Source organism: Eutrigla gurnardus (assembly GCF_963514095.1).
Source record: "Eutrigla gurnardus genome assembly, chromosome: 11".
NCBI classification, from domain to species: domain Eukaryota; kingdom Metazoa; phylum Chordata; class Actinopteri; order Perciformes; family Triglidae; genus Eutrigla; species Eutrigla gurnardus.
Genome location: NC_139925.1, coordinates 1347501 through 1362118, shown reverse-complemented (window position 1 = coordinate 1362118; position 14618 = coordinate 1347501). Strand labels below are relative to the sequence as shown.

The window sequence follows — 14618 nt, the reverse complement described above, 5'->3', positions numbered from 1 at the left end:
ACAGTCAGTATTACACTCGGTATTACAGTCAGAACTACAGTCAGTATTACAGCCAGTACTACAGTCAAAACTACAGCCAAAACTACAGTCAGTACTACAGTCAGGATTACAGTCAGAACTACAGTCAGTACTACAGTCAGAACTACATTCAGTATTACATTCAGTATTACTGTCAGTTCTACAGTAGGTATTACAATCAGTACCACAGTTAGTATTATAGTCAGAACTACAGTCAGTACCACAGTCAGTACTACAGTCAGAACTACACTCAGTACTACAGTCAGAACTACAGTCAGTACTACAGTCAGAACTACATTCAGTATTACATTCAGTATTACTGTCAGTTCTACAGTAGGTATTACAATCAGTACCACAGTCAGTATTACAGTCAGAACTACAGTCATTATTACTTTCAGTATCACATTCAGTTCTACAGTCAGTATTAGAGTCAGCTCCAGTCAGAACTACAGTCAGAACTACAGCCAATATTACATTCAGTATTAAAGTCAGTTCTACAGTCAGAACTACAGTCAGAACTACACTCAGTATTACAGTCAGTACTACAGTCAGTATTACACTCGGTATTACAGTCAGAACTACAGTCAGAACTACATTCAGTATTACTGTCAGTTCTACAGTCAGAACTACAGTCAGTATTACAGCCAGTACTACAGTCAAAACTACAGCCAAAACTACAGTCAGTACTACAGTCAGGATTACAGTCAGAACTACAGTCAGTACTACAGTCAGAACTACATTCAGTATTACATTCAGTATTACTGTCAGTTCTACAGTAGGTATTACAATCAGTACCACAGTTAGTATTATAGTCAGAACTACAGTCAGTACCACAGTCAGTACTACAGTCAGAACTACACTCAGTACTACAGTCAGAACTACAGTCAGTACTACAGTCAGAACTACATTCAGTATTACATTCAGTATTACTGTCAGTTCTACAGTAGGTATTACAATCAGTACCACAGTCAGTATTACAGTCAGAACTACAGTCATTATTACATTCAGTATTACATTCAGTTCTACAGTCAGTATTAGAGTCAGCTCCAGTCAGAACTACAGTCAGTATTACAGTCAGAACTACAGCCAATATTACATTCAGTATTAAAGTCAGTTCTACAGTCAGAACTACAGTCAGAACTACACTCAGTATTACAGTCAGTACTACAGTCAGTATTACACTCGGTATTACAGTCAGAACTACAGTCAGAACTACATTCAGTATTACTGTCAGTTCTACAGTCAGAACTACAGTCAGTATTACAGCCAGTACTACAGTCAAAACTACAGCCAAAACTACAGTCAGTACTACAGTCAGGATTACAGTCAGAACTACAGTCAGTACTACAGTCAGAACTACATTCAGTATTACATTCAGTATTACTGTCAGTTCTACAGTAGGTATTACAATCAGTACCACAGTTAGTATTATAGTCAGAACTACAGTCAGTACCACAGTCAGTACTACAGTCAGAACTACACTCAGTACTACAGTCAGAACTACAGTCAGTACTACAGTCAGAACTACATTCAGTATTACATTCAGTATTACTGTCAGTTCTACAGTAGGTATTACAATCAGTACCACAGTCAGTATTACAGTCAGAACTACAGTCATTATTACATTCAGTATCACATTCAGTTCTACAGTCAGTATTAGAGTCAGCTCCAGTCAGAACTACAGTCAGTATTACAGTCAGAACTACAGCCAATATTACATTCAGTATTAAAGTCAGTTCTACAGTCAGAACTACAGTCAGAACTACACTCAGTATTACAGTCAGTACTACAGTCAGTATTACACTCGGTATTACAGTCAGAACTACAGTCAGAACTACATTCAGTATTACTGTCAGTTCTACAGTCAGAACTACAGTCAGTATTACAGCCAGTACTACAGTCAAAACTACAGCCAAAACTACAGTCAGTACTACAGTCAGGATTACAGTCAGGACTACAGTCAGTACTACAGTCAGAACTACATTCAGTATTACATTCAGTATTACTGTCAGTTCTACAGTAGGTATTACAATCAGTACCACAGTTAGTATTATAGTCAGAACTACAGTCAGTACCACAGTCAGTACTACAGTCAGAACTACACTCAGTACTACAGTCAGAACTACAGTCAGTACTACAGTCAGAACTACATTCAGTATTACATTCAGTATTACTGTCAGTTCTACAGTAGGTATTACAATCAGTACCACAGTCAGTATTACAGTCAGAACTACAGTCATTATTACATTCAGTATTACATTCAGTTCTACAGTCAGTATTAGAGTCAGCTCCAGTCAGAACTACAGTCAGTATTACAGTCAGAACTACAGCCAATATTACATTCAGTATTAAAGTCAGTTCTACAGTCAGAACTACAGTCAGAACTACACTCAGTATTACAGTCAGTACTACAGTCAGTATTACACTCGGTATTACAGTCAGAACTACAGTCAGAACTACGTTCAGTATTACTGTCAGTTCTACAGTCAGAACTACAGTCAGTATTACAGCCAGTACTACAGTCAAAACTACAGCCAAAACTACAGTCAGTACTACAGTCAGGATTACAGCCAGTACTACAGTCAGTACTACAGTCAAAACTACAGTCAGTACTACAGTCAAAACTACAGTCAGTACTACAGTCAGTACTACAGTCAGGATTACAGCCAGTACTACAGTCAGTACTACAGTCAGTACTACAGTCAAAACTACAGTCAGTACTACAGTCAGGATTACAGTCAGTACTACAGTCAGTATTAGTCAGTACTACAGTTAGTATGACAGTCAAACCTATAGTCAGTACTAAGGTTAAGGTTGACTGGTCATGTTAAGGTTGACTTGTATTTAAGGTCGACTGGTCGTTGTTAAGGTGGACTTGTATTTAATGTGGAAAGGTTGAAGATAACTGACTTGAATGAAGCCACGCTGTCAATGACTCTCTCCAGACCAGTCTCCTTGTTCCCCTGAAGAAACACACAGAGATAAAGTGTTTGTCAGCCAACCGACAGACAGGAAACAGACAGACAGGTAAACAGAAATGTAAGTGTCTCACATTCTCTGGCAGAGCCTTCACAAGCTCGCTGTGAGCCATTGGTCTGATTGACAGCTGGTGGATGATTTCTCTTCTGACCTCATCAAAGGGTTCCACCTGGCCGACACCTGACACATAGCGCTCACCTTACACACACACACACAGACACACACACAGGCGCGCACACAGGCGCGCGCGCACACACACACACACACACACACACACACACACACACACACACACACACACACACACACACACACACACACACACACACACACACACACACACACACACACACACACACACACACACTTAGTACAGTTCATCACATAGCCAGACCGATCAGCTAGGATGGCAGCCAGATGCCATCGTGGTCTGGATGGTACCCGATAGCAACCAAGGTAAACCCCGTGCCAGGGGACGCTAATCAAATCTGTTTCAGCTCTGTGAGCCTTTGAATTCTCCATTTATATGCCTGTAGAACATGGAGCTCTTCAGTCATATGAATATTGATCAAAATTTATTGTGTTTGTTATTATTTTTTAATTTTGGGAGAGTTATGGTATTTGTAACATGACTTTATGGAAATAATTAGTATTTTTAAGTACAACTCCCAGTACAGTGTTGGGCCCTCACTATGTGGGAAGAACAAAGGGGCAACATTCATGTATATCTTTGGTATGAACTTGATTGGAAACATTTGGAATACTGTAGTGCACAACTCATGAATATACGCTCACCGGCCACTTTATTATGTACACCTTGCTAGTACCGGGTTGGACCCCCTTTTGCCTTCAGAACTGCCTTAATCCTTGGTGGCATAGATTCAACAAGGTACTGGAAACATTCCTCAGAGAGTTTGGTCCATATTGACATGATAGGATCATGCAGTTGCTGCAGATTTGTCGGCTGCACATCCATGATGTGAATCTCCCGTTCCACCACATCCCAAAGGTGCTCTATTGGATGGAGATCTGGTGACTGTGGAGGCCAGTTGAGTACAGTGAACTAATTGTCATGTTCAAGAAACCAGTCTGAGATGATTCACGCTTTATGACATGGCGTGTTATCTTGCTGGAAGAGGCCATCAGAAGATGGGTACACTGTGGTCATAAAGGGATGCACATGGTCAGCAACAATACTCAGGTAGGCTGTGGCGTTGACACGATGCTCAATTGGTACCAATGGGCCCAAAGTGTGCCAAGAAAATATCCCCCACACCATTACACCACCACCAGCAGCCTGAACCGTTGATACAAGGCAGGATGGATCCATGCTTTCGTGTTGTTGACGCCAAATTCTGACCCTACCATCCGAATGTCGCAGCAGAAATCCAGACTCATCAGACCAGGCAACGTTTTTCCAATCTTCTATTGTCCAGTTTTGGTGAGCCTGTGTGAATTGTAGCCTGTTTCCTGTTCTTAGCTGACAGGAGTGGCACCCGGTGTGGTCTTCTGCTGCTGTAGCCCATCCGCCTCAAGGTTCCACGTGTTGTGCGTTCAGAGATGCTCTTCTGCATACCTCGGTTGTAACGAGTGGTTATTTGATTGTGTTCGTTATTATGGACTGCCATGGACTACTACTGTTGATACTATTGCTTCTGTTAATACCACCACTACTGTTAATGCTACTACTACCATACTACCAACACCAAATGTAGTTGGAACCCAAGGGCCTGGGCTGCACGAGATTTCTGCCTAAAAGCCTATTAAGGAATTTTTTTCTCGCCACTGTCGCTGTAACGCTTGCCCCTGGGTTATGTTGGGAATTTGAAATTGTGTTGACTCTTGAAATTTTGAGCGTATTCTAGTCCTGCTAAACGTGTTAAGTGTCCTGAGATGACTTCTGTTGTGATTTGACACTATAAATAAAATTGAATTGAATTGAATTTGAGTTACTGTTGCCTTTCTATCAGCTGGAACAAGTCTGGCCATTCTCCTCTGACCTCTGGCATCAACAAGGCATTTGCACCCACAGAACTGCCGCTCACTGGATATTTTCTCTTTTTCGGACCATTCTCTGTAAACCCTAGAGATGGTTGTGTGTGAAAATCCCAGTAGATCAACAGTTTCTGAAATACTCAGACCAGCCAGTCTGGCACCAACAACCATGCCACGTTCAAAGTCACTTAAATCACCTTTCCTCCCCATTCTGATGCTCGGTTTGAACTGCAGCAGATCCTCTTGACCATGTCTACATGCCTAAATGCATTGAGTTGCTGCCATGTGACTGGCTGATTAGAAATTTGCGTTAACGAGCAGTTGGACAGGTGTACCTAATTAAGTGGCCGGTGGGTGTATAACATATCTGGTTATACAATTCTACTTGTTTTTAGACTCTTTAATATGGTACATGGTAAAGTTACAGAATGAATGATAATAATAATACAATTTTAAATAAAGTTGAACCAGAACAGACTCACCGACAACCATGACGATGAGGTGAAGCATCTCCTCAATCAGAGTGTTGTTCTGCTGGACGACATCCTGTCAAACAGAGAAATATCATTTAACATTTAATAATAATTATAATTAATTAATTCTAGCTGTGATTAATTTGATTAATCACCATTCGTAAAAATATATACGAAACATTCTTGTTAGTCTCTCTGTATGTCTTCCTACAGTCTGTTATATAGAGTTCTCAACGGGCCTGAAAATTACGACCCAACCCGACCCGACCCGTGGCTTTTAAAATCAGTAGTGTCAGTACTGACCTAGTTAGTCTCTCTGTATCTCTTCCTACAGTCTGTTATAGAGTCAGTAGTGTCAGTACTGACCTAGTTAGTCTCTCTGTATCTCTTCTTACAGTCTGTTATAGAGTCAGTAGTGTCAGTACTAACCTTGTTAGTCTCTCTGTATCTCTTCCTACAGTCTGTTATAGAGTCAGTAGTGTCAGTACTGACCTAGTTAGTCTCTCTGTATCTCTTCCTACAGTCTGTTATAGAGTCAGTAGTGTCAGTACTAACCTTGTTAGTCTCTCTGTATCTCTTCCTACAGTCTGTTATAGAGTCAGTAGTGTCAGTACTAACCTTGTTAGTCTCTCTGTATCTCTTCCTACAGTCTGTTATAGAGTCAGTAGTGTCAGTACTAACCTTGTTAGTCTCTCTGTATCTCTTCCTACAGTCTGTTATAGAGTCAGTAGTGTCAGTACTGACCTAGTTAGTCTCTCTGTATCTCTTCTTACAGTCTGTTATAGAGTCAGTAGTGTCAGTACTAACCTTGTTTGTCTCTCTGTATCTCTTCCTACAGTCTGTTATAGAGTCAGTAGTGTCAGTACTAACCTTGTTTGTCTCTCTGTATCTCTTCCTACAGTCTGTTATAGAGTCAGTAGTGTCAGTACTGACCTAGTTAGTCTCTCTGTATCTCTTCTTACAGTCTGTTATAGAGTCAGTAGTGTCAGTACTAACCTTGTTAGTCTCTCTGTATCTCTTCCTACAGTCTGTTATAGAGTCAGTAGTGTCAGTACTAACCTTGTTAGTCTCTCTGTATCTCTTCCTACAGTCTGTTATAGAGTCAGTAGTGTCAGTACTAACCTTGTTAGTCTCTCTGTATCTCTTCCTACAGTCTGTTATAGAGTCAGTAGTGTCAGTACTGACCTAGTTAGTCTCTCTGTATCTCTTCTTACAGTCTGTTATAGAGTCAGTAGTGTCAGTACTAACCTTGTTTGTCTCTCTGTATCTCTTCCTACAGTCTGTTATAGAGTCAGTAGTGTCAGTACTAACCTTGTTTGTCTCTCTGTATCTCTTCCTACAGTCTGTTATAGAGTCAGTAGTGTCAGTACTGACCTAGTTAGTCTCTCTGTATCTCTTCTTACAGTCTGTTATAGAGTCAGTAGTGTCAGTACTAACCTTGTTAGTCTCTCTGTATCTCTTCCTACAGTCTGTTATAGAGTCAGTAGTGTCAGTACTAACCTTGTTTGTCTCTCTGTATCTCTTCCTACAGTCTGCGGAGCTGAAGATGTGAAACAGTTCAAAACGACTCAGTGCGATCATCAGGAAGTGGTTTGGATCCATCATGGACGCCCCCACCTGCATGGACAGACACAACCAACCTTAAGGTAGAGTCAGTCAAGTCAGTAGATTTCATAGAGTTTGTAGATTCCCTAGAGTCGGTAGATTCCATAAAGTCGGTAGTCGGTAGACAGTATTGTGCATGAACGAGTTCAAAAGAATGCGTTCATTTTTCTGAGAACTTTGAACTGAACGCAACGCACTTGTAAATAAAGAACTTGAACGTGAATTAGTTCAGATTGTGTGAAATGAACGATGAACGTCAATGTTGCCGCCCAATCAAAAGTTACAGATTTTTTTCTCCTGATGAGTCGAGTGACACGACCTGCTCGCACTTTAGAAACAGCATAGTATTCTATAAGTTCAGCAAATCACTCGGATTTCTTCACAGAGTTTGTGTACGCGCATGCCAGGCTTGCACAGCGCTCCTCTCCACATCTCGGGTCACACCGCCACGATCCGCTGCCCCTCAGTTCAGACCAGACGCGTATTTCTCCACGACGGTCGACAAGCGCTTCTGCTCAGCTGTTGTTCAATCAGAGCTATTTTTTTCATCATGGGCAAGTAAATAACCTCATTAAATTAATACGCCATGTTTCTGTAACCAAGAAGTGTGTACACAACTTTTATTTATCCATTCTCTCTCTCTCTCTCTCTCTCTGAGAGAGAGACACACACACAGACAGAGAGAGAAGGAGAGAGTGTGTATGGTAGTAGACAGTAGTAGTGTAGATATACTGTGTGTGTGTGTGTGTGTGTGTGTGTGTGTGTGTGTGTGTGTTTTCATCTCTCTACTCTGTTAGGATACACAAATATGATCGCATTTATCAATCGCGGTATTTAATTTTGAAAATTGACCGGATTGTCTCGTGTTTCTTTGTGTGACTTCCTGCCAGAATTGACGCGATCGCTCGCGGCTCGCAAAAAAACAGACCAGACGCTGAAAAAAATAAACATAAAAAAATGAACTGAACTTTGAACTAATCCAGAATTGAAATGTTGAACTACGAACGTGAACAGTTCACTTTGAAGATGTGTGAACTGAACTTTGAAGTAGTTCATGAAAAGTGTGAACTTGCACAACACTATCGGTAGAGTCAGTAGAGTCGGTAGAGTCGGTAGAGTCGGTAGAGTCGGTAGAGTCGGTAGAGTCGGCGTCTACCTGCAGCATGATGAGGTCCTTGTCAAACATCTCCACTCGGCATTTGACGTTGTGATAATAATAAATCTGAAACATACAAAAACAGTTTTATTGATGTAGAGATGAAAACATGTTTAAGAGAGAAAGATCACAGTATTTCCATGTAAACAGTTTCCTTCACCTGGTTGATCAGCAGGTATCGACTCACCTGGTTGATCAGGGAGAAGCCGTTCCTCCTCCACATCCCAGCATGCACCTGGGCACAGAGCACCAGGCAGCGGAGGGGGAGTTCGATCAGGAGGGGGGGGCTGAGTTCTCCCTGAGGACGGGCGGACAGGTAAACTGATGTATTGATCTGGTCAGATTCATACATACATACATACATACATACATACGGACAGACGGACAGACGGACAGACGGACAGACAGACGACTGACCAGAGGAAGCTGTTCAGGGAAACGAGAGGCGACTTCTGTCCTGCTGAGGAGAACATGGAGACCTGAAGAGGACAGACAGGTTATGTTCACTGTGTTACTGTGTGTTACTGTGTGTGTGAGACGGTGTGTGTGTTACTGTGTGTGTGACGTATGTGTGTTACTGTGTGTGGATTACTGTGTGTGTGAGACGGTGTGTGGATTACTGTGTGTGACGGTGTGTGTTACTCTGTGCATCAGTGTGAAACAGTGTGTGTGATGGTGTGTGTTTCTGTGCGTGTGACAGTGTGTGTGTGTTACTGTGTGTGTCGGTGAGTGTGACGGTGTGTTTACCTGCCAACAGGCGGCAGACAGGTAGGTGTATGGACACTTTGTCCTGAGACACCTGGTACCTGAACGTCTCCACACAGTGACCAGCCACACTCAAGCTGATTGGCTGCTCACCGTCTGGAAGGCTGCTGTGACAGTGACTGAGCGCGCTCAGACACTTCCTGTAGGCGGTGACCAGCACCTGCTCCTGTTCTCCACACACACACACACACACACACACACACACACACACACACACACACACACACACACACACACACACACACACACACACACACACACACACACAGTTTAATTCTGTGTTTGATCTTTTCACCTGCATGTAAGAGGACAATGGTTGAACCGGCACAATGTACTAGAGAGTACTTGTATATAGTTTGTAGTAGTATGCAGTACATGTAGTACATGTTGTAGTAGTAGTAGTTGCAGTAGTAGTATAGTCTCACATCAGTAGAGCACCACTCCTGGATCATAGAGATGATGTGAGTCAGTTTCATCTGCAGAGTGAATGCTGCCTCCCACTCAGGCTCCATCTCTATGTGCTGCCCCACCTGTCTCACCACCGGGTCCATGCCCTGAGACACACACACACACACAGAAAGACAGGGTCAGACAGACAGGTTTACAGACAGACAGAAACAGATCCAGAGACAGGATCAGAGACAGACAGGTTTACAGACAGACAGAAACAGATCCAGAGACAGGTTCAAAGACAGACAGGTTTACAGACAGACAGAAACAGATCTAGAGACAGGTTCAAAGACAGACAGGTCTAGAGACAGACAGGTGTTAGTCACCTGCATACACTTGAGCAGCTCCAGAAAAGCGTCCAGACCTTCTAGAAACTTGAGTCTGAGCTGATCGCTCCACTCAGAGGGCCGACTGATCAGGACGTACCTGGAATATAAATATATATATACACACATATATGTATATATATGTGTGTATATCATCTATATTACTGTAAGTCGCTTTGGACAAAAGCATCTGCTAAATGCCCTAAATGTAAATGTAAATCTAGTATATATTAGGGTTGTCACAAGAACCGATACTTCGGTACCAATTCGATGCCGACACGAAAAAAATAATTCGATACTTGCTTTTTTCTGGTATCGTCAGAACCGAATATACAACTTTTCACTCGGCGAGCCGTGTCAATTCTTGGCGGAACTGACGGGGGCAGTATACGCGTGTGAGCAGCACAGAGCAGTAAGCGGCGCTGAAGAAAAAAATGGCTTCAGCGGGTGGGAGCGAAAGCACAACACGTCGGCTCGTCGACAAGACAGGTGCGAAGAGTCGCGTGTGGAAATATTTTGCATTCGAGGCGGATGAATCCGGAGCAATTCTTGATTCAAACAAGCCGACATGCAAAAAGTGCCTCATGACCATATTTATAAGCACAGTATTGTTTGTTTTTATACTGGATGGCTATAGGTCTGTTGGCAGCTGGTACTGCAATTTAAATTCTGTGCAAAAAGATCTTAAAGCACAGTGGTGTTAAATACTTGACAGTTTGAAGCAGTTTTCAATAAATTAATTAATTTAAAAGTACATGGGTCCTGTTGTTGTTTTTTTTTAAATTGTGGTATCGAATTAGTATCGAGAATCGTGGAAATTTACAGGTATTGGTATCGACTACTGAAATTCTGGTATCGTGACAACCCTAGTATATATACACTGGTCCATAAATGGTATATTAACTGCTGTGTAATTGGTATCGAACTGGTCCTAACTTGAGGTCTCCGATGAGGCTCTGGACCCGTCCAAACTTGAAGGCCTGCTGGGCCGTGTAGCGGTCGAACTGGAAGCGTCCCTGCAGGTCTCGATGGCGGAGGTGGTCCACAAAGGTCCTGATGATGGTCGTCATCAGGTCCTCCTCCACCATCAGCATTCGCGCCTACAATACACACACACAGCTAAGATTAAAGGGCCATTCAACCGATTTGACATGGAATCATGTTAGTCACCTTCCTTATACAGATATGAGTCTGTATAACTGTATAACTGAATACTGATTAGTAACTAAGTAACCTCAAAAATAAACATCATGAATAATGTTCAACCCTGAACAAAAGGAAGTCTGATGATCGTCTGTGTATGAACGTGTGCTTGTTGGCTCCAACGCACACAGAGGGAAGGTCAGAGGGGTCAGTGGTCACCTAGTCCACTGTACTGTAATGTAGTATCAGAATCAGAATTCCTTTATTGTCCCTCAACGGGGACATCTGTTTGCCACAGCAGTCAAAGGACAGAATGTTACAAAAAACAACAATAATAACAATAGGAAAAATTAACAATATGATTTAAAAAGGTAAGATGTAGAATAGACTTGTTTATACATATGATATTGTACAAAAATTACCAGCAGTGAATTTGTTTTTTATTTACAATAAAGTATAGAGTGCAAAATGAGGTCTATTGGGAGCAGTGCTTATTGTAGAGTCTGACAGCAACAGGAAGGAAGGACCTGCGATACCTCTCTTTCACACACTTGGGGTGTATCAGTCTATCACTGAAGGAGCTGACCAGTGCGGTGATAGTGACCTGCAGGGGGTGGGACTCCTTCACCAGCAGCGATGACAGCTTGTCCATCATCCTGCTCTCTCCCACCACCTGCACGGGGTCAAGAGGGCGTCCCAGGATGGAGCTGGCCTTCTTGATAAGTTTGTCAAGTCTCTTCCTGTCTGCTGCCGAGATGCTGCTGCTCCAGCAGACTACACCATAGAAAAAGGCTGATGCCACCACAGAGTCATAGAAAGTTGTCAGGAGTGCCCCCTTTATTGTGTGCCCAGTTTATTGTTCAGGTGAACTCCCAGGTACTTGTAAGATGTCACCATCTCAATGTCCGTTCCTCGGATGTTCACCTGTGTGCAGGGTAGGGATGTCCCGATCCAGCTTTTTGCACTTCCGATCCGATACCGATATTGTAGCTTTTAGTATCGGCCGATACCGATACCGGCCGATCCAAGCATGTATTAAAGATTAAAGATGCCGGTTGATGGAAATGATCCAAAATTAGGGGCTGGAAAAATATGTCTGGAAAATGATGAGCATCACATTAATAGCTACAGATACTGTAAAACACTACAACGACATATGAGTGCATATATTGTCTTATCTTATCAAGTAAAATATAAGTTATAGGTTTACTCAACAGCCTAATAGTTCATAGAAATTCAGGTAGAAATAGGTTAACTCAGAGTTCCACAGCTTATCAAAAACAATCCTCCCCCCACAGGGGGTCCCTTGCTTTGCATTCACACTGCTCCAGCCCAAACGGGCTTTAGCCCGTACACACGTCATCACGTCCTAATACCACACACAATATGGCTTGATGTTGTTTTGAAGGAGTTTATATATTTATCGACAACACTCGACCTGCATCAGCGCATGTGTGCACGAGCGGATCTGTGCGAGCAGGCAGCGCATAGCCGGTCCGGTTCCGGTGTTGTGCCAGTGTAGGTATCCCCGACAGAAATTGTTTCCCCTGGCTGCGGGAGCTACTTCCTCTGTCTATTTTGAGGGGGGGATACAAATTCTGGCAGACAGGTAAACAACTGAAATAATCTGTTTCCCCCCCATAACTTTGTGTATAAGATAAGAAACTTGCTCATAATCACAGAGGTTATAGAGTAGTATCTAAAGAACACACAAAATAAATCATTTGATGCTCAGACTTCATCTGTCTACTATAGTACATTTCGAGTGAAGTAGCTTAAATAGACGTAATTCAAGCCAGAAAACAATCACAGTGGTCTTGATTTTGGATATTGACGTATATTTAGTTCGACAAATTCCATACCAGGACTTGAATTACAGCGTGTTATATGTCAAATCACATGAGGAAATTATTACCTTCGTTTTGCCGTTCAGTACTAGTACGACGTTACGACATACAAAAGAATAAAATCATAACGCTGTTACTCCGCCTTCAGGCTTCCGCCTGAATGAATGCGCGCTACCGCAGCCAGGGGAAACCATTTCTGTCGGGGATTCCTACACTGGCACAACACCGGTACCGGTCCGGTTCCGCTCACACCACGAGTCTGAAGAGTGCAACAGCTTATCAAAATACAGTGTCAACTCCGTGTTTCAAAGTAGAAAGCGGCATCGTGGTGGTTTAACGAGGCAGAGCAGAACAACATCAAGCGCGTAAAGTACACGAGGAAGAACGTAGCGGGAGTGCGCGGCGAGGATTGTGGCTGCGCGTCTTGCGGAGCAACTCTACTGTGCTGCGCGGAGGCGCTCCTAATGTAAATGATTATTGATTTATGAATGAATTGATAGGTGGCTTATTTTTGGTATATTGATTTTATGGCCTGTACAATGGTAGGGGAAACACTGGACATGCACACAAGTCCGTCTTGTAGTTGTTTAGTGGATGCTGGACAGGTCGCGAGGTGTGCGCTAGGTGTGCTGGAAAACGCGGACCGGATTTTGGGAAAAAACGGAAAAAAACTGGTATGGATTACTGCATCGGTGCAATGGAAAACACGGACCGGAGTTTTGAAAAAAAACTGGATCGGGAGTCCGGATCGGGATTTTCCCGTGCAGGCCGATCCGATATCGATATGCATTTTTTGCTAATATCGGCGGCCGATCCGATCCAAATATCGGATCGGGACATCCCTAGTGCAGGGTTGTTTGCGCCTGCAGAAATCCACCACCAGCTCTTTGGTCTTCCCGGCGTTGAGCTGGAGATGGTTCCGCTGGCACCAGTCCACAAAGTCTTTAATAAGCTCTCTGTAGGCTCTGTCGTCCCTGATGAGGCCAATGATAGCAGAGTCGTCAGAGAACTTTTGGAGAAGGCTGTGATGTGTTTGGTGCGAGAAGTCTGCAGTGTACAGGGTGAACAGAAAAGGGGCCAGGACTGTTCCCTGTGGGGCCCCCGTACTGCAGATGACTGTGTCCGACACACAGTCCCGAGTCCTCACATACTGTGGCCGGTTGGTGAGGTAATCCAGGATCCAGGTCGTGAGGTGTAGGTCCACCCCCGCGAGCTCCAGCTTGTCCCCCAGAAGTACAGGCTGTATGGTGTTGAAAGCACTGGAGAAATCAAAGAACATGATCCTCACAGTGCTTCCAGGCTTCTCCAGGTGGGACAGAGATCTGTCCAGGAGGAAGATGATGGCATCGTCCACTCCGATGCCAGGCTGGTATGCAAACTGAAGTGGGTCCATAAAAGGACCCGCCAGAGGGCGGAGATGGACGAGGACCAGCCTCTCCAGGGTCTTCATTAGGTGTGAAGTGAGAGCAACTGGTCTGTAGTTGTTGAAGTCCTTAGGGTGAGGGATCTTTGGTACTGGTACCACGCAGGAGGTTTTCCACAACAGTGGCACTTTTCCCAGCTTCAGGCTCATGTTGAAGATGTACTCCACAATCCTGCACAGCTGGTCTGCACAGGACTTGAGGAGCCTGGAGCTGATCCCGTCTGGTCCCGTAGCCTTCTTCACCTTCATCTTCCTCAGTTCGTTCCTCACCTGGATAGTGGAGAGGGACAGATTGGAGCAGGGGGGCTGAGGGCTTGTCCACACGAAAACGTTTTCAGTGCGTAAACGCAGAAGTCTTGTGCGTTTCCCCCTTCTGTCCATACGGATCCGGCGTAGGTTCAGGTCGTTCACCCACGCCTGATCCCCCGCAGCCTGGGA

The 14618-nt window shown here is 43.6% G+C and overlaps 1 protein-coding gene across 1 annotated transcript in view; it reads right to left on the bottom strand.

Annotated features, from left to right (window-relative positions):
* ubr2 (ubiquitin protein ligase E3 component n-recognin 2) overlaps nt 1-14618 on the bottom strand; it is a 54741-nt gene that overhangs the window by 28754 nt on the left and 11369 nt on the right. The window contains exons 12-22 of the mRNA XM_084021407.1: nt 10704-10867; nt 9768-9867; nt 9417-9545; nt 8974-9157; nt 8644-8705; nt 8414-8524; nt 8227-8292; nt 6966-7082; nt 5475-5538; nt 3071-3195; nt 2929-2981 (exon numbers count right to left, since the gene is read on the bottom strand). Coding sequence (XP_083877533.1) covers nt 2929-2981; nt 3071-3195; nt 5475-5538; nt 6966-7082; nt 8227-8292; nt 8414-8524; nt 8644-8705; nt 8974-9157; nt 9417-9545; nt 9768-9867; nt 10704-10867 — 1175 coding nt within the window. The remainder of the gene's footprint in view (nt 1-2928; nt 2982-3070; nt 3196-5474; nt 5539-6965; nt 7083-8226; nt 8293-8413; nt 8525-8643; nt 8706-8973; nt 9158-9416; nt 9546-9767; nt 9868-10703; nt 10868-14618) is intronic.